Source organism: Euphorbia lathyris, chromosome 5, assembly GCF_963576675.1.
Source record: "Euphorbia lathyris chromosome 5, ddEupLath1.1, whole genome shotgun sequence".
Taxonomy (NCBI): Eukaryota; Viridiplantae; Streptophyta; class Magnoliopsida; order Malpighiales; family Euphorbiaceae; genus Euphorbia; species Euphorbia lathyris.
In genome coordinates this window covers 61,292,694-61,314,337 of record NC_088914.1, presented here as the reverse complement: position 1 = coordinate 61,314,337, position 21,644 = coordinate 61,292,694, and the positions used below count along the sequence as shown (strand labels likewise).

The window sequence follows — 21,644 nt, the reverse complement described above, 5'->3', positions numbered from 1 at the left end:
AGAAACTTTTAAAAGTTCATGAGGCAATTGAAGTTTTGAGTTTATTGAATGAAATTGGATAAGAATATGAACTTATTATTGAATGCAATCACATAAGAATAAGGGGGTTATTAAATAAAATTTGACAAGAATAATGGGTCAATTGGACAAAAGTAGGAGTTATTTGAAACTTTTGAAAGATCACTAGGACTAGGGATGACAACAGGTAGGATACATGCGGGTAATATCAATTCCAAACTATTACCCATTTATTTTTTAATTACCCTTTCCATTACCCTAACGGGTATATGTTTTGCATCTCATACCTGCGGATACCCTTACCCGTTAAGAATCACTAAATAAAACAAAAAATATTACAAATTTAACAAAGCATAAATTTAATAAATCATCCATTTAAAAATTGAACAAAATGAACCCTAGACAATAAAAATAAAGTATCTTAGTGTTGTCATTTAATAGTTGAAGAACAAAAGGTTTGTGTTCAAATCTCACATTTTACATCTAAAACACAATAATATTTTTTAATATATAAAAAAATTATGACAGATAACGGGTACCGGATACCCTAGGGGGTCTTTCCATTACCCTAACGGGTAATGATTTTGATCTCATAGTCGTCCCATATCCTTTTATACAGAGTATGTGTAGTCACATTAGGGTCGGGTAGTGCCGGTTATCCGCGGGTAGAGTATCCGTTGCCATCCTTGACTGGGGCAGTTGAAGTTTTGGAGCAAGTACATGAGCAATAGATATGTTAAAGTGTAAAAATAATCTAAATTAGATAATTTTTAAAATATAAAATATTCACAAATAACAACTTATAAATAAATGTCTATATATTTTTTTTTCAAAAGTTTATATAGCTATATAAAAAAAAATTGACTTAATGCACATTTACACCCTTAAAGTTGGCAAGTTTTGCCTATTGGCATCCTAAACTTTTTAAATAACCTATCACACATTTATAGTTGGCTTTAAAAACTCATCACACACCTATAGTTGATATTAAAAACCTATCACGCACCTATAGTTGACATTAAAAACCTGTCACGCACCTAAAGTTGACTGATTCGGACCTCCTGAACACAAAATCGTTGATATGTCATCTTTGACAGACGAGGTCACATATGAGTGTTATAGAAAAAAGAAAAGCGTATTAGTTCGTTCTGTATGTCACTTTATATGTCAAAGATGACATATCAACGATTTTGTGTTCAGGAGGTCTGAATGAGCCAATTTTAGGTGTGTGATAGGTTTTTAATGACAACTACAGGTGTGTAATAGGTTTTTAAAGCCAACTATAAGTGTGTGATAGGTTATTTAAAAAGTTCAGGGTGTCAATAGGCAAAACTTACCAATTTTAGAAGTGTAAATATACATTAAGCCTAAAAAAATTTGTAACTTGCTTTTACTTAAAAAATTATTTTTGGCTCTCTATAGACTTCAAAAATTGTTTTTGGAAGAGATCTTATTGACAAAAGCAACGTGTTTTGTGAAAATATGATAGAATAATACCAAAATTAAATAAATACAAAAAAAATTCATGAAAAACTCCAATATACATGTTTCCATAAAAATTAATTAATAAATAAAAAACTAACAAACATTTGCTGTTTTCCACCAACTAAAACTAATAAATATTAATGAGATTATTAAATAACTAGTTAATTAATCATTAATACCCCTTTCCTAAGAACGGTAGTTTTCAAACAAAAACTATTTTTTTTATTAATTATTATGAATAAATTAGATCTGTTTACATTAATAATAAACATCTCTTTAGGTTCAAAAAAAATAATAATAATAAACATCTCTTTTATTAAAATTTGAAAAAAATAAATTATTAACGGTGTATTGGTAATAGAAAAGTATGAAAAAATAAAATGATAATTCTTATATTAAAAATTTGATGACCTTTAAAAGGTAGAAAAAAAGACCTAAACCTTCGGAGAAACTATATTCTTATTCATTCAGGTTGTGGGGTTAATCAGAATATAAACTTCTTCTTTGCTTTGTTTTATTTTTTCTTTATTTAATATTTTTTTATTGATCTACTATGATAAATTTGGAAGTTTCTCATCCCTTTATGGATAGTACTATGATATATTTTTCTATACAGGTGTTATCATGTTTTTATTTATGGAATAAAAGTTTTACCTATCATCCATATCATAAAGTCATTTCTAGAGAAAAAGACTATGAAGTTGATTTTGCATGGAGTGTGTTTCTCATCGTTATGCCAAAAACAGTTTCAAACATTGTATTATTATTTTATCATGATCTATAAATTGAAGATGTAGATTCAAACTTCTCTACTATACTTTTGGATTGTAATTTTTAATTAGTTATGTCGAGATGTTTTTTTTGTTGTTTATAGGGATAAGGTGTAAAAATATATCCGACACAACCAAAAATAATTTTACCTCTAACGTCTAAAATGATGCAATTTTTACCCTTACCTTTGGCAGCCAAGAACAATTTTACCCATAATGTTAACAAGTTGAGTCAATTTGAAAAATAATTCATCAAAAATAATTTTTCGTTCATGAATTTTGTCATTTACACTTCACATGTACGTTATTTTATCACTAATAAGTAACAGATTGCAAACATATGTTTTTTTTTGTAGGGACAAACGGGAGAAAATCTGTTGTCCCCATTTCGATGTCCCCTTCCATGTCCCTTTCATAAAAAGTGGCCCTTTTAATTAAAATAATATATTTTATGAGCCAAGGGGACCCACATGATTAAATGGAGCCACTTTTTGTGAGAGGGACATGGAAGGAGACACCGAAATGGGACATCAGATTTTCTCCCGGGACAAACATATGATTAAGCATGGAAAAAATTTAAATAAAAAGTTTAAAAACGTATTGTATTTTGTATGAGTTGGGAAAAAATTTAAATATTTCTCCGAATTTAAAAATATTAATCTCTAATTCTATTATTAAATCACAAAAAAATATGAAATCTTTTTTAGAACTAACTGATATGTAATTGATACGTAATAAAAAAATAAAATATGTGTATTTTATAATAATGTTTGAAATTGACTAAATTTATCAAAATTATGAGTAAATTGCTTTTGACTATCAAAATTAGATTAGAGATAAAATTATATGATTTGAGACGTTAGAGATAAAATTACTTTTGACCATAAAAATTATGGATATTTTTACACCCCATCCCAAATATATATAAAGAGCGAGTGGTTTCCTGAAGGAGAATATTTCTTTCTTTCTTTCTTTATATTATTTTTGTTTCGTAAAACTAAAATGTGATTTAGTATAAAAGTGAACAAATTAGGGTTGTTAAGTTTGGATTTAACATTAGATTAGATAGTGAGAATGAAAGATTTAGAAATAAACACGTGACTCAAATTTTGAGTAGTACTAGAATAGTAGAGTAGCAGTAGATGAAAGCCAATTAATAAGTGGACCGACATCCACTATTAAGCTAAGGTAAGCTAGTGGAATTGTCTTTCAATACTATTCATTAATATGGAAGAAAATATTGGATAAATTCTTTAAAAAAAAATGAAAGAAAGAGTTGAACCAATAAATATGACGGTATGGAGGTTGACAATTAAACCAGTAGAAAGAAGACACGTCGATATGTGGGGGCCGTTGAAACCATTATCTCAGGCTAGAAAGAATAAAAATAAAAAAGAAACAAACGCCACAATTTGCTTTTCCATCGATAGACGATTCTGAAAGCATTTAAGCAAAGGGACTCACTCAAACTCAAACTCAAACTCAAATTCAAGTGAAGCAAGCAACCAATCATTTATTTGTTTATATATATAAAGCTACTTATACTTTTATTGTTCTTCAAAAATGGAGAGATATGAAATAAAGAAAGATATAGGTTCTGGCAATTTTGGAGTTGCTAAGCTTGTTAGAGATAAATGGAGTGGTCAACTCTTTGCTGTCAAATATATTGAGAGAGGCCTCAAGGTTTGTTCTTTTTCTATTTTTTGAATTCTTTCTTATGTAAATTCATAAGTTTTGGGTTTTTTTTTCCCAGATTGATGAGCATGTTCAGAGAGAAATCATGAACCACAGGTCACTCCAACATCCCAACATAATTAGATTCAAAGAGGTAATCATTCTCATTTATCATTCAGATTTAACAAGAAGAATATTTGTTGTTGAGTTGAAGTTTCAGAATTAGACTTGTTCTACTATTCCATTCCCCACTTTTGTTTTCTTTTCTTAGTGGAAGAGGCAACTAAACTAATAAATTCAAGCTTCACCAATTTCCTAAAATACCCTTTTCTACAAGAATTATTTTGTACTCTTGCTTTCCTCGCCATAAAAAAAAAAAACAAAATTCAATGTTGAGGAAAATGATTTTTATTTTTTGTACAGGTATTTCTGACGCCAACCCATTTAGCCATAGTGATGGAATATGCAGCAGGAGGTGAACTCTTTGAAAGAATATGCACTGCTGGTAGATTCACTGAAGATGAGGTATTCCTTCATTGAAAATACTAGTACAACTTTAAATGCTTTCATTCAAGTAGCTAGGGCCGAGTTAGTCCAGAGCCTAAGGACTAGAGCCCTCGGACCACTAGCTTCACCACTGGTGGTGCCACCTCTACCAACCTCCTAATATTACCTTATTGTGATATTTTGATGTGTTTGTATGCTTTAGAGTGAAATATCGAGCACCAAAAGCGATAAAGTTTTAACGTTTTGAGGATGAAAAAGGAATTTTGCCAAAGCCGTTGAGCTGGAATTTATAGAAAATTCTCTCCTAACTCTATAAAAGTGACTCCGCGCGCGACTATCTTGATCAATTAAGCTCTGTTCAAATTTTAGATATCAATCCCGTTATCAAATTGGTAATATTTAATACTTAAAATTTATGTTAATGTTGCTAACTTAAAAACTGAGTTGATATGTGTGATTCAATTTGGATTAAATTAATCAAAATGTTTAACTTTAAGAGTAGTTTTGACTCTTAATTCGTTTAATCATTTGATTAACTCACTCAAGGTTTGTTCTTAATTTTTTTATGATATCAGGCAAGATTTTTCTTTCAACAACTCATATCAGGAGTTAGCTACTGCCATTCCATGGTACTAATTTCTTCTCATCTTATTTCAATTTCAAACAATATCCAATTTATTCTTATGAAACTCTTTAAACTTTGATGCAGCAAATTTGCCATAGAGATCTTAAGCTTGAAAATACCCTCTTAGATGGAACCTCACCGCCTCGTCTTAAGATCTGTGACTTTGGCTACTCAAAGGCAATAATTAAATCTACTTTCTCATTAATTCTTCTCTAATTCTTTTTATAAATCTAAAAAATCCTGATTAATTTTCTAATTAATATACATACAGTCATCAGTGTTGCATTCTCAACCCAAGTCCACAGTAGGGACACCAGCCTACATTGCACCTGAGGTCTTATCAAGAAAAGAATATGATGGCAAGGTATATAAATTAATTTTGTTTGAAATGTGTATATTATCTTACCAACTGCTAATTTTGATTTAATTAAGAAAATAATAATATAAAAGTACAGATTGCAGATGTTTGGTCTTGTGGGGTTACTTTGTATGTGATGCTGGTAGGGGCTTATCCATTTGAAGATCATGAAGATCCAAGAAACTTCAAGAAAACCATTCAGGTTCTTTAAATTAATAACTTTTTATATTTTTTTTATGAATTCCACAAATCATTTTACTAATATTTATTTATAAACAATGGCAGAGGATTCTTAGTGTCCACTACTCAATTCCTGACTATGTTAGAGTTACAGCAGAATGTAATTATCTACTGTCTAGGATTTTTGTAGCTAATCCTGGAAAGGTAATCAAATTACTTAATTTCTTTCATAACAGTTAATTAATTTGTGTGTTTGCTGAGAATATTGAAAATAAATTTTTTTTGGTAGAGAATAACAATGGAAGAAATAAAGAAGCACCCATGGTTTCTGAAGGATTTGCCAATAGAATTGATGGAAGAAGGGAAGGAGGAAAAGGGAGAGGAAGAATCACAAAGTATTGAAGAAATATTGGGAATAATAGAAGAGGCAAGGAAAGGTCCAGAAAATGGGGTAAAAATAGGAGGAAATAATCTATTCGGAGGAAGCATGGATTTAGATGATATAGATGATTCTGATATTGATGATGATGATGATATGGATAAGAGTGGTGATTTTGTTTGTGCTTTGTGATTCTAATTTTTATACTTCAACGGAATTTTTTTGTACCCAATCTTGATCAACAAAATGCCACTTTTTAGTATGTGTAGTAGGGGTGAATGTGAATGCTCTGTTTGCTTTGTGCATATAATTTGGGACATTATATCATTAATGATTCAATTCTATATGCTCTGTTTTTCTATTTGAGTTTGTAAATGGCAACAAAAAATATAAATTTATCTTTTAGTTGTATTTACAAGCATCAAATATGAATAGTTTTCTTTTTTACAAAAACAGATTTTTATACCGGGTTAATACACATATTTGCCCCTGTATTTGTCCGTTTAAACAGATTTGCCCCTATATCAAATAAACACATAAATATATCCTTATATTTTTTTAAAAGCAGCAAAAATACCCTAATCTAACAGAATAGTGATCTGGCACTAACGGTGCAACATGTCACCCTCCACATCATCTGACACGTCAACTAAAAAATGACACATTAAATTTTTAACGACAAAATTTTACGCGGAAAAGTTTTCATGATAAAATTTTATGCGACGAAATTTTACACAACAATTCTTCTAAATCTGTCGCCAAATGAAACCATATCTACAAATTAGCGACGAAATTCGTCCTCTATAGTAATTCTAAATTTGCCGATGTAACTGTAGAATGATTTTAAGTGCCCTATTAGCAATTTATTTATTTTTATATTATATTTTATAGATAAATTTTATACCTAATAATAATTGACCATGCTTAAATTTCAATCAACAAAACTTTCAGATCATTTAAAAAAAGGCATATAATATAAAAATTTACAAATTTTGATAAATGTCTAAATTGAATAAATTTTATAAATGGATCCAAATGGACATATTACAAATGTTATTTCTAAATTGGACAAAAATGATATTACAACTATTATTTCCAATTTTGACAGCCAACAAGTATACATCTTATGCTTCATGCTGATCTTGCTGCTTCCTCCATATTAACATCAGTTTCTTCATACTCGTCCAACTCCATGCCTGTCACAACAAGGTAATCATTTCTCCTAAATTTTGGATGAACCTTTTAGTGGAGAAAAGGACAATTAAAATAGCATTTGTCTATAGAGGATAAATCCTACAATTAAAACAATTCAACTCTAACCAACACTCTTGGAGTGAAAAAACCAAAACCAAAAGGAGCATTCTTCAAGAGTTCATTTGCATCACAGTGAACTAACTATCAATTCAGCATTCAACTTGAACAAATCAGTTCAAAGTAACATATCTCAAGCATCAGAACATCAGAAATTAGCTAATGGATTAATTTGACTAAGTTGTCGACTAAATTGATTTTTACACAAAATGCATTTTGAGTAAATTGACCATAGGAGCAAGTATAAATCTAAAAACAAATAACTAGGCTTGACTTTCATTTTCTACTGTACACACCCACACCTTCATATTCCTGCTATAAAACGAAAGGCAATATACTATCATGTACCAGAATCCATATTTTAAAGCCATTTCAGGTGTGTTGCAATTTTAGTAGCCAAATTCAATGCCAATGTCATGATCACTCATCTAATAACCAAGCATACACTAATCAGATATAAGGGATTTAGACTCGCGGAACCGAACCTTACTCCCTTGATTTACCTGTCCAAAAGAGTGCCGTTTCATCTGGTAACATAACCAATTTCTTCAAGACTTACTCCTCCTTTTGCAGCGGTCTCAGAGAACCCACTCTTCAAGTTTGAAATCTAGTGTTGGGCCTTCGCCACCACGCCTGGCTCCCAATTGTCACGAACAAGTGCACGCTGGCCTGTAAAGTAACACACCAAATTCCAATAGAACTCAACACATACAAAATTAAACAAGCATACGAATAGATCAATAAAAATTCCTGGGAAGCCTCGAATTTTTATCAAAATCTATAATAAATGAGCCGCACCCAGTAGTAAAGAATCCATTAAAAACCAAAATGCTCAATCAATTAAACAAGAAAAATTACAGAGATTCAATAATAGGAAGAAAGATGAAACCATTTCAAAAGAAACTAACCTGACGATTTAAAGTGGTAGGGTTATGTCTAAGCCCTGACTATAACCCACTTCAGTCTTGGTTACACCAGGAACTCTCTGGAATACCAATTCGACACCCCAGAAGCATCCGACACCAAATTGAGCGAATCGCTAGCCAGGAGGAGGCACATCGTCGTCGGGACCTTGAGGGATTGTTGGGTCCATGACGGATGGGTCAGGAGAATCCAAGCGGGACCTCGAGTAAATCTCTGATGCTCTGGATCCAGTGGTCGGGCTAATTTAAAAAGACATGATCGGATCCTTTGCTTCCTCGTTTTCCAGAGAAGAAACCATCATCGTTCATGGTCGAAAGCGTCGTTGTTATCCTCCATTTTCCAGCCGCCTTAGTTCTTCTTCCTAGAGATGAAGATGAAAGTGAAAGGTCATTACATATTCAGCGGGTAAATTAGGGTTTGGGTATGCCATGTGTTATAATTTTTATTAGGGTATAAATTTATTTTAATGATGTGTAATTTATTAATTGGTGGTGTATTAATAGATGTGCTGACTAGATTAACGGTGTTATGCCAAATAAGCAAACCGTTTAGATTATGGCATTTTTGCTGGAATTTGAAAAAATTAAGGGTATATTTGTGTATTTATTTGATATAGGGGCAAATCTGTTTAAACGAACAAATACAAGGGCAAATATGTGTATTAACCATTTTTATACCATATCAACCAAATAGTTTTAGAGCGAAACGGCAGCTCGATTCGGTCTCGGAAAAGATTCGGAAATAACAAATAATGAAACAAAGTAAAAAGGCTAGTGTAGAAGCTAAAAGTAGTCTGTAGTCTTTAACTCTTTTACCTAGTCATCTTGGGTTATCACGATAGTCATCAGAATCTTTTTTTCTTTTTATCATATGAAAGAATATATGTATGTAAACACCGACATATCTGGAATCTTGGTTTCGTTATTGGTGGAGCGCCTTGAACTTTCGATCTTGGCTCAGCTACTAGGTTCACTAACAAACAATTTGGAATTATTTGAATGAATAGACAAAATCTCAACTTTAAGACAAAATCTCAACTTTCAACCGTCTTTTATGGGATGAGACATTCAGATCATACACATCGGCTAGCCGTTGTTGATATATCCATAGTTAATCCAATGACATCAACCGCTTTTCGTCAAGCAAATTCAAATGTTCTAACTTATCCCTCTATTCCACTTGGGTTTTTTTTTTTAAATTCTGGAACAATATGCAATAGTCGGTATTCTAACAGTCAATATTGGTAAAAAGGTTCACTTATTTTTATATGATTTCTTTCGTGACTACTTAATTATTTCTTCTAAACAATCTTTTCACTATCATTCTTATCATTATTATGCCCAAGACTCAAAAATTTTATGCGTTTTTTCACAAAGTAATCATCATTCACAATATATCTCTTTCTTTCTATTCTTAGTAAAAAACAATTTAATCGAATGCTTATCTTTATAATTTATAATTATAGGAATTAGAAGTAAAAAATTAATTTTGTTAGAAGAGGTAAGATACAAATTCTTGCTTTCACCATTGTAAAATAAAATAGAAAAAATAAAAACAATATAAAGAATAAAAAAAAACAATATAATACAATAAAAAATACTGATACTCTAAATAGAGACGGAATGAAGGAAAACGATAAAGGTTAATACTCATAATGAAATAAGTTAAAGGGACATTTCAAACAACACGAGATCAATAAATGGTGACATAAAATGTAAAACACAAACAATGATATTTAAGAAATGAAAATTTAAAATATACACAATAAAAATGAAAAAATTATACAGTAAAATGTAACCGCTAATTAGGGCATTTTATGTAAATTCCCCCATTTTTATATGGGTATAAAATACATGAATATCATATTTAAGTATAAAATTATAACTAAATCATATTATCAAACTTAATTATTAATTTGTCATTATTTTTTATATATTACAAATAAAGTATGATTTTACACTATGATTTTAAAAAATTAGACCCCAATTCATAAATTTTAAATTCTAAAAAATATATTCTAGACTCCTAATTTATAAATTCTAATTCTTAAAATATATTAAAGATACTGATTTTACTAATCGTAGATAGTTTTTTAAAAATGATTTTGCATGTAAATTTCTCTTTTTTTTCTTTTTATTAATTGTTCAGATGAACCATTTCTCTTGTTTGGGCCTTTGTTATCCTTTCTCGTTAAACCTATGTAAACGTTAGAATATGGGCCCAACATGTGAGTAGAATCCTTGAATAACACCCTAGTTTCCCCTTCTCCATATATAAACACATTCAAAGCCATAGTAAACCCTAATTCGCGTCTCGGAGAGGAAGAAGCTGTCGCAGGTGGACGAGTATTTGGCTTTCCTCGCAACAATCAACCGTTGCCCCTTCCTACATTAGAGATGAAGGTTTTGTATTCTTCCCTTACTGTGTCCCTCGTCTATTAACGGTACCAAAATGTTCAATTTTGCTAATTATCTCTCTCTGAACAGTTCAATATTGCGAATCCAACCACTGGGTGCCAGAAGAAGCTCGAGATAGACGATGATCAGAAACTGTACGATCTCTTTCTTGTGTTTATTTTTTTTCGTAGCTCTTCCCTTGGCCATGATTATATGTGTTTACAGTCACAGATGTTGAAAGGATTTATATTTTTCCTTGTTGGAGAATGTAAATATGATAGGAAATTATATTACTTGTTTGTTGAAAAGAATATATGTAGGTATAGCTAATTTGTTGGAGTTACATATTGTGGCAGATTCAGGAAAACTAATAAATTATTTTTAAATCAAGTTGAACTGAACATATGGATTCTTTTATCCTATCAAATCTAATCAAATACAAATTAGAGAAGTGTCGCATTTGAATTTTGCTAGGACTTGTAAGTATTGTAGTTTTTGTACATTCTTGTTGAATTAAAATTGATAATGCTATCTCCTAGTCTCTTAGAGCTCTTAATTATTTTTGTCAATTCCACTTTTTAACGTTTACCGTTACGCCGAGGCTCGCCCTCAAACCGGTGCATAAATGCAGTTTTTTTTTATACAATGGCAACTTGTTAGATTAACTTAGATTTTTTTATTACAATTGGACTTTCAAATTCACCTCCTTGCATTGCAATGCCTGTGGTTCAGCTTGATGAGCTTTCCTCTTCCTTTTTTCTAAGTTAGGGATTTCCTGATTTTGCTGATTAGTTTCCCGGTTAATTAAGAGTGATGTAGATGTCAATTCCTATGAATGTTGTTGTTGGCTAGAACTGTAGTTTTACATTCTCTGTATATGGACACAAGCAGAATTCTTTTTTTTTTCTCTTTGAAAATCGGCTATAAAAATTATGCATCTTTGAGTAGTTGGATGTATTCATTCTGGAAGTGCATTTTATTTTGCAATTGTGATAGAAACTAAATACAAATACAGAGAAGAAGATTGAAACTACCAAACAGTAGTCTATTAAATTGAATAACTTAAAGATGGAATTGATTGAGCCTAAACTCAATCCCCACAGGAAGATATTCTCCCCTCCCTACTAAAATGAGCCAAACAACATGATTTTGCATGCCATCACCTTCTCTTCCCATTGCTATATATATCAGTAGTGTTCACATGGACCCTGATGACCAAATGAGTTGTGGTCATTCACTGTTAGATCTATGTTGATTAAATATAAGCTTTAGGATGCTTTGAATCTCCATCCCATGATTTTGATAAGTCTAGATCTAACGGTGAATGGCCACAATTCATTTGGTCATCAGGGTCCTTGTGAACACTACTGCTATATATATATACTAACTACAACTCTCTCTCTTCACTAATCAGACCCTAAACCGTATGTCCCCCAATTCCATATTACCCTTGATGCCTATCAGCATATTCTCTATCAAATTGTGACTGTTGAATATATTACCAGAAAGTAAGGGGTACATATATTACCAGAAAGTAAGGGGTACAAAACAATGCAGCTGCAACATTGTTACTGCTATTAGTATTTTGACAAGATTTAAAACAGAAGAATGTAGGATTGAAGTCTAAAACAAAAATTAGAGAGGAAATATAAGCGTATTGATTAGGAAAATTGGATTGTAAGAGCTTTAAACAGGAAAGACTTCCTGCTCTATCCCAAGATAGAGCCCTGCTGTAAAACAGAGAAACGTACAAAAATATTTTTACCTCTACAAAAATCATGCGATATAAACTCACTCCTCCCTCAAATGTCCAGATCATAGTAGACTATAACTAACTTTTACCCCTATGGACAACAAACTACTCAGCTGTCATAACTTAAATTATAATTCAATTTCAACCATTGCCCTTTCCTGTTGCATGACCTTTTTTTTCCTAACATACACTTACAATTCCCTTGGACCATTTTAAACATGATCCATAATTCCGTCACTTTTAGCACATCCTTTATCACATTTTAGGGTGATTTCATGGTACATTGCAACTCCTTTTAAGAGTAGATCTATTTAGTTTATTGTTTCTCATGTGAAAGGTTTATCATGGCAGGCGTGCTTTCTTTGACAAGAGGATCTCACAAGAAGTCAATGGGGATGCCTTGGGTGACGTATGTTCTTGCTAGGATTTTGTGATGCTTCCTTGACTAAAGTGGTAGTATGTTGTAATCTTTCTCATATTTATCCATTTGTATGTACTTCCAGGAGTTCAAGGGATATGTTTTTAAGATTATGGGAGGCTGTGACAAGCAGGGTTTCCCAATGAAGCAAGGAGTTTTGACTCCTGGTCGTGTTCGTCTTTTGCTTCATAGAGGTTTGTGGTATATGCCTTCTATTGCAATAATGTATTGGCTTGATGAAAACAATGTGGTAATATGTTTGTGGTGAACAGGTACCCCTTGCTTCCGTGGATATGGAAGAAGAAATGGCGAGCGCAGAAGGAAGTCTGTTCGTGGATGCATTGTTAGTCAAGATCTGTCTGTTCTGAACTTGGTTATTGTGAAGAAAGGTGAAAATGATTTACCTGGATTAACAGATGTTGAGAAGCCTAGAATGAGAGGTCCTAAAAGGGCATCAAAGATCCGGAAGCTGTTTAACCTTTCAAAGGAGGATGATGTCCGAAAGTATGTGAACACTTACCGCCGGACATTTACAACTAAAGCTGGTCAGTAGCTCCATCATAGTTCTCTTTTCATCATTTATTTGACTGCAGTTAGTGCTTGTTCCATATCAATGAAAACCAGTGTATCAAGACGCTTTTTCTCTGATATTGCAGGTAAGAAGGTTAGCAAAGCTCCCAAAATTCAGAGGTTGGTGACTCCATTGACTTTGCAAAGGAAGCGAGCTAGAATCTCTGACAAGAAGAAGAGAATTGCCAAGGCCAAGTCCGAGGCAGCTGATTATCAAAAGCTCCTTGCCAGCAGGTTGAAGGAGCAGCGTGAACGCCGCAGTGAGAGTTTGGCAAAGAAGAGATCTAGACTCTCTGCAGCCTCAAAGCCTTCTATTGCAGCATAGGTGTTTCATGTTACTTTGTGAGTGATGCAACTTACATTTTCTTCTGGATTTTGAGAATCAAGATTTTTGTTCATGTTACTTTGTGAGTGATGAAACTTACATATTTTTCTGGATTTTGAGAATCAAGACTTTTGTTGCATCTGTATCAACTTTAAACATCTGAAATTTTGTTTACATTTATTATGTTATAATCATGACATTGTTGGTCATTGAATTTAAATTTGACAATTAGAAAAATGAATAGTTGTCACTATATGCATGGTTTGGGCTGGTCACTATACTGAAAGAACGGTGGGGTTGGCTAATTTAATGAGCTTTATATGCTATGATTAGGAATAGCATTAGTCTCATGTAAAATGTGTTGTAGGTTTCTCTTAAATTAATTGCCTAGGTAGGCTTACCTCCTAATCTCACATGATGTTAACCTTTGCTTAACTCTTCATAATCGTCGAAGAAATTTAAGTATACAATCTTACACATTTTATGCTAATAACTGCCAAATGCATTTGTAAGTTGATAACATTTTGGATTTGGTTGAATAAAATTCTGCTACTTATAACATGACAGTCACGTGGCAACAACTTGTATGTCATGTGATGCCTATATATATATAGGGTTAGACTATGTGTATTTTGTTTTGTTTTTGACAAAGTAAGTCTTACTTTGTTTTTACTACCATTGGAAGAAGGCTTAATGCATATATACACACCTAAACTTGGCAAGTTTTGTCTAATGGCACCATGAACTTTTAAAATAACCTATCACACACCTATAGTTGCCTTCAAAAATCCATCGCACACCTATAGTTGGTTTTAAAAACCTATCACACACCTATAGTTGGCTCATTCAGACCTTCTACACACAAAATCGTTGATTTTTCGTCTTTGACGGATGAGGTGGTATATCGAACGAACTCCCGCGCTTTTCTTTTTTTCTATAACACGCATACTACCTCGTTCGTTAAAGATCAACGATTTTGTGTGTAGGAGGTCCGAATGAGCCAAGTATAGGTGTGTAATAGATTTTTAAAGCCAACTATAAGTGTGCAATAGGTTTTTAAAGCCAACTATAGGCGTGTGATAAGTTATTTTAAAAGTTCAGGGTGCCATTAGGCAAAACTTGCCAAGTTCAAGGGTGTAAATATGCATTAAGCTTGGGAAGAACTTACTTTGTTAAAGTCCACAATGATCAATGGTGAAAAAAACAAAGTAACCTTTATTTTGTCAAAAACAAAGTAACCGTATGAACTTTTTTTTTTCTAACATCTCACAATAGTATATATAAAAGTCAATCATTTTAGGTTGTTTTTTCTGTTTCAAAAGAGCGGAATGATTTTATTAAAATAAGAATGAAAATTCAATAGACTATTGAAACAAAATGAAGTTTTGTAACCTTGAAATTGTAATTAGCTCATGTTGAAACTAATTGTATTTGTTAAATACTTAAATTTTTTGTCTAAAGCTAATTTTTGAAATAATGTCAACTTTGAAACCGAAGTTGTACCTAAATTTTGATTTTGGCCAAACTGATACTGTGTACAAACTTATACCATGTAGTAACTTCATGGGCTATTTTGACCCGGCTAAACTTATATTGCTTGCTAACTTCATGAGCTATTCTGACCTTTAATTGTGCAAAGAACTCAAAATTGTGGTAATTTAGGTTTGAAACTACCATTAACGATTGAAAAAGAGTAGCTGTGGTAACAGCTGCGTTCATATAGACTCTGATGATTACGTAAATTTGGTCACATGGACTCTGTAAATTTGGTCATTCACCGTTAGATCTAGACGGATTAAAATCCTAAAGTGAACGTTCAAAACATTCTAAAGCTTATATTTAATCTGTCTAGATCTAACGGTGAATGACTAAATTTACGTGGTTATCAGGATTTATGTAAACGCAACTGGCTATGGTAATGATAGGAAAATGAATCAAGATAAATTATGAAATGTTTATAAAGATTAATGATGTTAAAAAGGGTTGCTGGGTGACATTGTCTTTCATTTCCTTTGGGTGCCATCATGTTGATGTTTGATTGTTGAATTGTGAAACTTTGTCTTTATTGGTGGGTAGGAAGGAAAGATAAGGACGATGATAACATTTTCAAGGCTACTTGCTACTTTTCTTCTTCTTTTAAAATATCCCTCTAAAGCTAATGGAATCATACAATACAAAGAACCATAAAAACAAATAAAGATTCATCCTTTGCCAATCAACTTTAATTTCCCCATAAATATTTTCACGGAAATTATTATATATTTGGTGGGCCTCCTAAAGTGTGGGTTCCACATGCATATGGTGGATCTCAAAGAAATTGTGGTTTGGATATTTTTAAGTTATCTGTATGCGATAGTTTATAACACATGACATACTTATCTTATTTTAATCTTTATACAATAAAAATAAAAAGTAACGTAAAAGAATAGTAATATAAGGACAACATATTTTTTTAGTTGGATCACTATATTTATTTATTTTTGTCTGATAAATTCTATCATACTCCTGGAGTGATATATCCTTACTAATTAATTGGTGCAATTTGTATACCTTTATTCTTAACACTAATTATTTTTAAACAATGTGGTATGCAACCTTCTTTTAATTGATTGAGCATGTTCCTCTAGTAGTATTGTAGAAAATCTCTTAATGCATATGTATGTTAATTGAGATAATCTAGTTTAAAGTTCAATCACAGTTAAAACTTGTCACTCATTCCTGCGAATGTATTTATTGAGAATTGAAACACAAGGTTTCTTCTTACAAACACAGTCTATGTTGCCAACTGAATTTCTACTCGTAGGTTTGGATCTCTTTGATTTGACAAATTTACTCAATTATTTTTTTGATAATATATATGGATATTTGGAGATTCGGTCTAAACTATTTCGGATCCTCCTTCCCTTTCACCAGATGTACGGTTCGGATTTTCAGAAGTTTCCACCTTCCTAAGCGAGAGTATCACATTCCATCCTATTTATGAGTTCTTTTAGTGTGTATAGATAGTGTCAACTGGTAAGGAATATCAACTCTCTATGAATTCTTTCCTTATTGGGATTCAAAGTCAGTTTACTCCTAGTTAGTATAGGACTCTTCACTCCTACATAAGGAAAAAACTCCTTCATAATATTGTCTGCACTAAAATCACGTTACTTTCTCTCACGCATCTCTTTAGATCGGAACTGAATTGAGCGTCGGTATATCCCTCGTCAGGGTCTAGCTAAGCTCTATTTTAGAGGATATATAAACAAGACATTCGATTCCCATATCCAATCGCTCCCTAAATTCTTCGATTATGAATATATTGAGGATCTCATTCAGCATATTACCAAACCTTCATCGTGGAATTTCTTCGTGGTGTTATCATTGATGCATTGAGCATAGACCTGACCTTTTAGCATGAGTACTTTAGGCATTGACGCTGGAGCATTCAACATGAGATTAAGCGCCGCTATAATGTCTTCAATACCTCTCACCACAAATCCAATCACTCTAACGATGTCGTGACTGAGAGCATAAGTGTCCCGAGGAGGTTTGATTGACACGTTGGAGGTTCATCTTCCTTAATAGCTATATGCAATATTCCCCTCAAAAAGAGAAATAGATGATCAGGTTATCCATAGGTTGGCCAAAACCATTACTATTGAACATGCCAAAAAGATCAGTTAGATCACAAATATGGTGAAACAAGTCACTAATGGCATATATACATTGCGTGAGAATGACACACTCACACTTGTTCAACTAGGGGTTTCCCTTCAAATTGTCCAATTTGACTGAGGTATCGTTGAAGCAATAACCTCAATCCAATGGGTCATGTTTTGAACCTTAGAAAAGGAAGTGACCATTTCTAATTCAAGTTAAAGAACGGAAAGGAATTAAGTATTTACTGTTCGTTGTATGAAACTTGAGAGGAGTTAAAAAAAATCACTAAGTCGACGTGGTAAAGATGAAGTTGGTAAAGGTAGAGATACACATACCCATTCTTTCCTTTTAAAGAGATAAAGGAAACATTTCGAGTATGAACCTAATGTGTGTCTTGTCTTACTGAAGGAAGAACCTTTTAGAAGCGGCGTGTATTCTCAAGAATTGCAAACGTTTCTCTAGCCTTAAAAAGCTAGGCTTAGCTCATGGAGGTGGGGGACTTCTGATATCTTATGTGAATATTTAGTGATTCAGTCTCAGGCTATATCAGATCCTCCTTCCCTTTCACCGAATGTACCGTTCGGATTTGCAAAAGCTTCCTCCTTCCTCAACAAGAGTATTAGTGATGTAAACGAGACATGGCAGGAATTATATTCCACATTCCCGCTCCCCGAAATCCAAATGGGGAAACTTTTATCCCCGTTCCTAGCTTCTTATGAGAATCGATGACTACATCTTTAATGCACTTGCTAGTACATCTGAAAAGGAGATCCTCATTCCCCATTTCATTATGTTTATATATAACTTTTATTTTATCTTTTCTCTATCTTGTTGGAATTTGGCATAGTACAACGACAAATAAATAGAATGATTAACAATTAATGGATACTCCATTCAGGTTTATAGCACAAGACATAAATAGAATGAATTAATGTTTTTATTTATATAACACTTAATAATGTATTCCAACAAAATACATAATTTCCAATACAAAGTATAAAACCAATGCCTAAGAACTAAGGCACACCAACACAACCATGGTACCCCCGACACAAGTGTCACTCATCATATGACCAATGATGCTCAGCAGATTCGAAATATGATCCCATTTCAAGGTCATGACAATATTTAGTTTGGTAATGGACAAGGTTTGCCTATATCTCATATGAGTTCTTCTTCTCTACACAATTTTAATCTTAAAGATGTTTTGTTTGTGCCTCAATTAACTAAATTTTTGCTCTCTGTCCAACAATTTTCTCGTGACAACTCATATTATTTCGAATTTTGGCCTTCTTATTTTCTTATCAAGGACCAGGTCAGCAAGGAAATCCTCTTGTGAGGACTGAGTAGAGACGGATTGTACACCATACCGCCTGCTCCGAAGCAAGCTTTGGTGGGGGAACGGATTCTGTTTGCACAATGTCATGCTCATTTTGGTCACTATCATTCACAAACTGTCTCTTAGATTGTTCACCAACATCAGCTTCCTTCATCCCAGAGTACTGAGGCGTGTTCTTCTTGTCCGTTGGGAAAATTATCCAAATCTCATTTAAATTTCGTTATTCGTTCTAGTACTTACATGTTTGAGTGTGTATACATTCGGATATTTGGGGTCCTTCCCCTATTTTATCAACTCTTGGACATCGTTATTTTTTTATTTTTATTGATGAATTGGCTCGTTTCAGTTGGGTTTATTGTTTGAAAAACAAAAGTGATATTTATTCTATATTTCTTGAATTTTATTCTATGATTTTCACCAATATTAGGCCAAGCTTAAGAATTTTTACTCACTTTGATGGCGAATTCCAAAAACTTCGAACATTTTTTTCCAAAGAAGGCATCATGCATAAATTGGCGTGTCCTTGCACTCGTGAACAAAATGGTATTTCTGAACGTAAAATTCAGCATGGTGTTGACACAGCTTTAACTCTTTTGGCTCATGCTTTACTACCTTTAAAGTATTGGAATTATGCAGCTTTACACGGTGTTCACTTAATCAATCTGTTACCCACTTTGGTTCTTGGTTCCGTGTCACCATTCACAAAAGCTTTTAACAAACAACCATATTTCTCCAAATTGTGTGTCTTCGGGTGTGGTGTCCCGCCTTTACTCCGTCCATACAACAAACATAAGTTTGATTTTCGCTCACGAATGTGTATTTATCTTGGGAATTCCCTTAATCACAATGGTTACAACTTTGTATTTATCTATACCTATTCAATTGTAACTAGAACACATCACTCACACTCCTATCTCTGTTAGGAATATTCACAAAGCTAGCTAGGGTTAGGACTCCCTTGCTATTTATACTTACGTTCTCTGTAAATCTTATTCAATCAAATATACTGATAATACATTTCACACATAATCATTAATAGGGGACAGGTACGGGAGTCCCTAGGGGATACATATCCCCGTCTCCGCTTCCGAGATACAAAACAATCCTCGTCCTAGTCCCGTGGGGATTCTAATCGAGGATTTTCCATTCCCGTTGGTGTGGCCCCTAATGGGGATAGGGAATCGCCACCCTATTTACATCCCTAAATATCACATTCCATCCTTTTAGTATATTTCGATCAAAACTGATTTGAACGTAATAGTATATTTTACTAAAGTCCAACCAAACTCAATTTTACATGATATGTAAAAAAGAAAGTTGATTCTCAGTTTCGGTGGTTGTCTAACTACTCGGATGTCAAATACAATCCACACCTCATTCATTGAAGAGGTTGAATTTTTACAAAGAGATTATGATTTCTTATGGTGAATGGCTAAATTTAGAGATCGGCATAGTAATGAGAAGAGAGTGTTTAGAAGAAAATACGTAGTTGAAATGAGATGTAAAAGGTTGGTTGTTACATTATTGATTTATTTAGGTATGAGTATCGCTGTCACATTAGATAATTAAATGAAAAAGAGTGAGTTTGGGTGTAAAACGCAACAATAATAAGTTATGAGAGTGAATCCATCAAAACAAACAAGATAGATGAATAACAAATTGGCCCCCCACCCCCATATAACATTTATTTGTGAAACTGAAAGCCCACTTTGCTGTGTTCCCATATTCGTTGATAGTATGGACCACCCTTTCTCTCAATGGCTGCTAATACAAGACTATAGAATTTTAAAATTATCTCATCTCTTTGCCTCACAAAGTTAGACATATAAATTACTTTTTATTTATTGCATTATCACATACCCTTTTTAAATAAATAAATAATTCTATTTGCTAATCCTATTGTCCACTTTTTTGCATATTTCCAATTTCTTAGTCATCATCATATCCACATTGCATTGCATTGCATGTGGATCCACTCATATACAACTATCTATTCTATATTATTTAATGCCATTCAATATATTATCATCCATCTATTACTTTTTTTTTTTTTTTTAATTTGACTTGGTTTTTACCCATAACTATAAATGAACCGAACCGTGAACTGAGTTTGAACACGGTAAAACTCAGGTTGAAAGCTCGCGAGCAGGTTATGAACAATCCCGTGAGACAGTTCGATTATAATGTTCGTGAACATTCTTGTTAGTAAGTTTGATTTGATTATTTTTTTCAATAATGATGGAGAAATGTAAAACAACGTAATTTTGTGTAAATTTTAGTTTTATAGATTTCAAAACCATGTAGTTTTGTATTAAAAGAATCAAATCAATATAATTTAATGGAAATAATTAATAGATTGTTCATGAATTGAATTAATGAGCTCGTGAGCAAAACTCCTGAACAACTCACAAACAGAATATTGAGATCGAACTTAAACTTGTCAATTTTCTGATGAACCGAACCTGAATATGTCAAAGCTCAGCTTTACTGCATTCTCAATTATCTTACCTACATAAATAGGTGAGAAAAAACATAATAATACTTAGGGGGCGTTTGATTCACAATGGGTAAGGAAAAAGGAATCAAGAAAGGGAAACTAAAGGAAAGGAAAGGAAAGGAATAAGCATTCATACCCCTATGTGTTTGGATATGTTTAGGAAAGGGAATGCAATTCCACCCCATTCCCTTTGTGGATGTTTGGTTCAAATAGGGAATCAAAACTAATTTTTTTTTTCAAATTCATATATAATAAAAAAAAAAAATTCAACTCTTTTACTATAGTTTCCATAAAACGTGAAATAACTTCATATATAATCCCAAACAATTCAAAGCGTCACTCACTTGCTACCCTTATTGATAATAATATAAAGTTCATAAAAGTTAAAATTTAAACTTAACAAAGTTTATACAAATAAAAAAAACAAACAAAAGCCAATAGCCTTCTAAGTATAATACTTCATCACCGGA

At 32.6% G+C, this 21,644-nt stretch overlaps 2 protein-coding genes and 1 long non-coding RNA gene across 3 annotated transcripts; 2 read left to right on the top strand and 1 right to left on the bottom strand.

Moving 5' to 3' along the window:
- Window positions 1–3,662: 3,662 nt before the first annotated feature.
- Window positions 3,663–6,362, top strand: LOC136230795 (serine/threonine-protein kinase SAPK1). Its single transcript, XM_066019979.1, has 9 exons — window positions 3,663–3,956; window positions 4,027–4,101; window positions 4,371–4,472; window positions 5,030–5,083; window positions 5,164–5,256; window positions 5,351–5,443; window positions 5,535–5,639; window positions 5,723–5,821; window positions 5,907–6,362. The coding sequence occupies exons 1-9, from the start codon at window positions 3,837–3,839 to the stop codon at window positions 6,186–6,188; spliced, it is 1,023 nt and encodes a 340-aa protein (XP_065876051.1). The 5' UTR covers window positions 3,663–3,836; the 3' UTR covers window positions 6,189–6,362.
- A 610-nt stretch (window positions 6,363–6,972) lies between these two features.
- On the bottom strand, window positions 6,973–8,649 carry LOC136228812 (uncharacterized). The gene is made up of 3 exons (XR_010688852.1): window positions 8,216–8,649; window positions 7,811–7,976; window positions 6,973–7,192 (listed from the first exon to the last, which is right to left on the bottom strand). It is a non-coding gene; the product is annotated as an uncharacterized lncRNA (long non-coding RNA).
- Window positions 8,650–10,490: 1,841 nt separating this feature from the next.
- Window positions 10,491–13,907, top strand: LOC136230590 (small ribosomal subunit protein eS6). The gene is made up of 6 exons (XM_066019714.1): window positions 10,491–10,633; window positions 10,718–10,782; window positions 12,732–12,789; window positions 12,884–12,992; window positions 13,071–13,343; window positions 13,455–13,907. Exons 1-6 carry the CDS (start codon window positions 10,628–10,630, stop codon window positions 13,691–13,693), a joined length of 750 nt encoding a protein of 249 aa, XP_065875786.1. The 5' UTR covers window positions 10,491–10,627; the 3' UTR covers window positions 13,694–13,907.
- The last annotated feature ends 7,737 nt before the right edge of the window (window positions 13,908–21,644 follow it).

What these genes read in the sequence shown, in the direction of transcription:
- LOC136230795 (XM_066019979.1), top strand. Translation starts at nt 3,837, where the DNA reads ATGGAGAGATATGAAATAAAGAAAGATATAGGTTCTGGCAATTTTGGA. An exon ending in TTAGCTACTGCCATTCCATG is followed by an intron (nt 5,084 to 5,163) that starts GTACTAATTTCT and finishes ACTTTGATGCAG; the next exon opens with CAAATTTGCCATAGAGATCT. An exon ending in GTGACTTTGGCTACTCAAAG is followed by an intron (nt 5,257 to 5,350) that starts GCAATAATTAAA and finishes ATATACATACAG; the next exon opens with TCATCAGTGTTGCATTCTCA.
- LOC136230590 (XM_066019714.1), top strand. An exon ending in ATAGACGATGATCAGAAACT is followed by an intron (nt 10,783 to 12,731) that starts GTACGATCTCTT and finishes TTATCATGGCAG; the next exon opens with GCGTGCTTTCTTTGACAAGA. An exon ending in TCGTCTTTTGCTTCATAGAG is followed by an intron (nt 12,993 to 13,070) that starts GTTTGTGGTATA and finishes TGTGGTGAACAG; the next exon opens with GTACCCCTTGCTTCCGTGGA.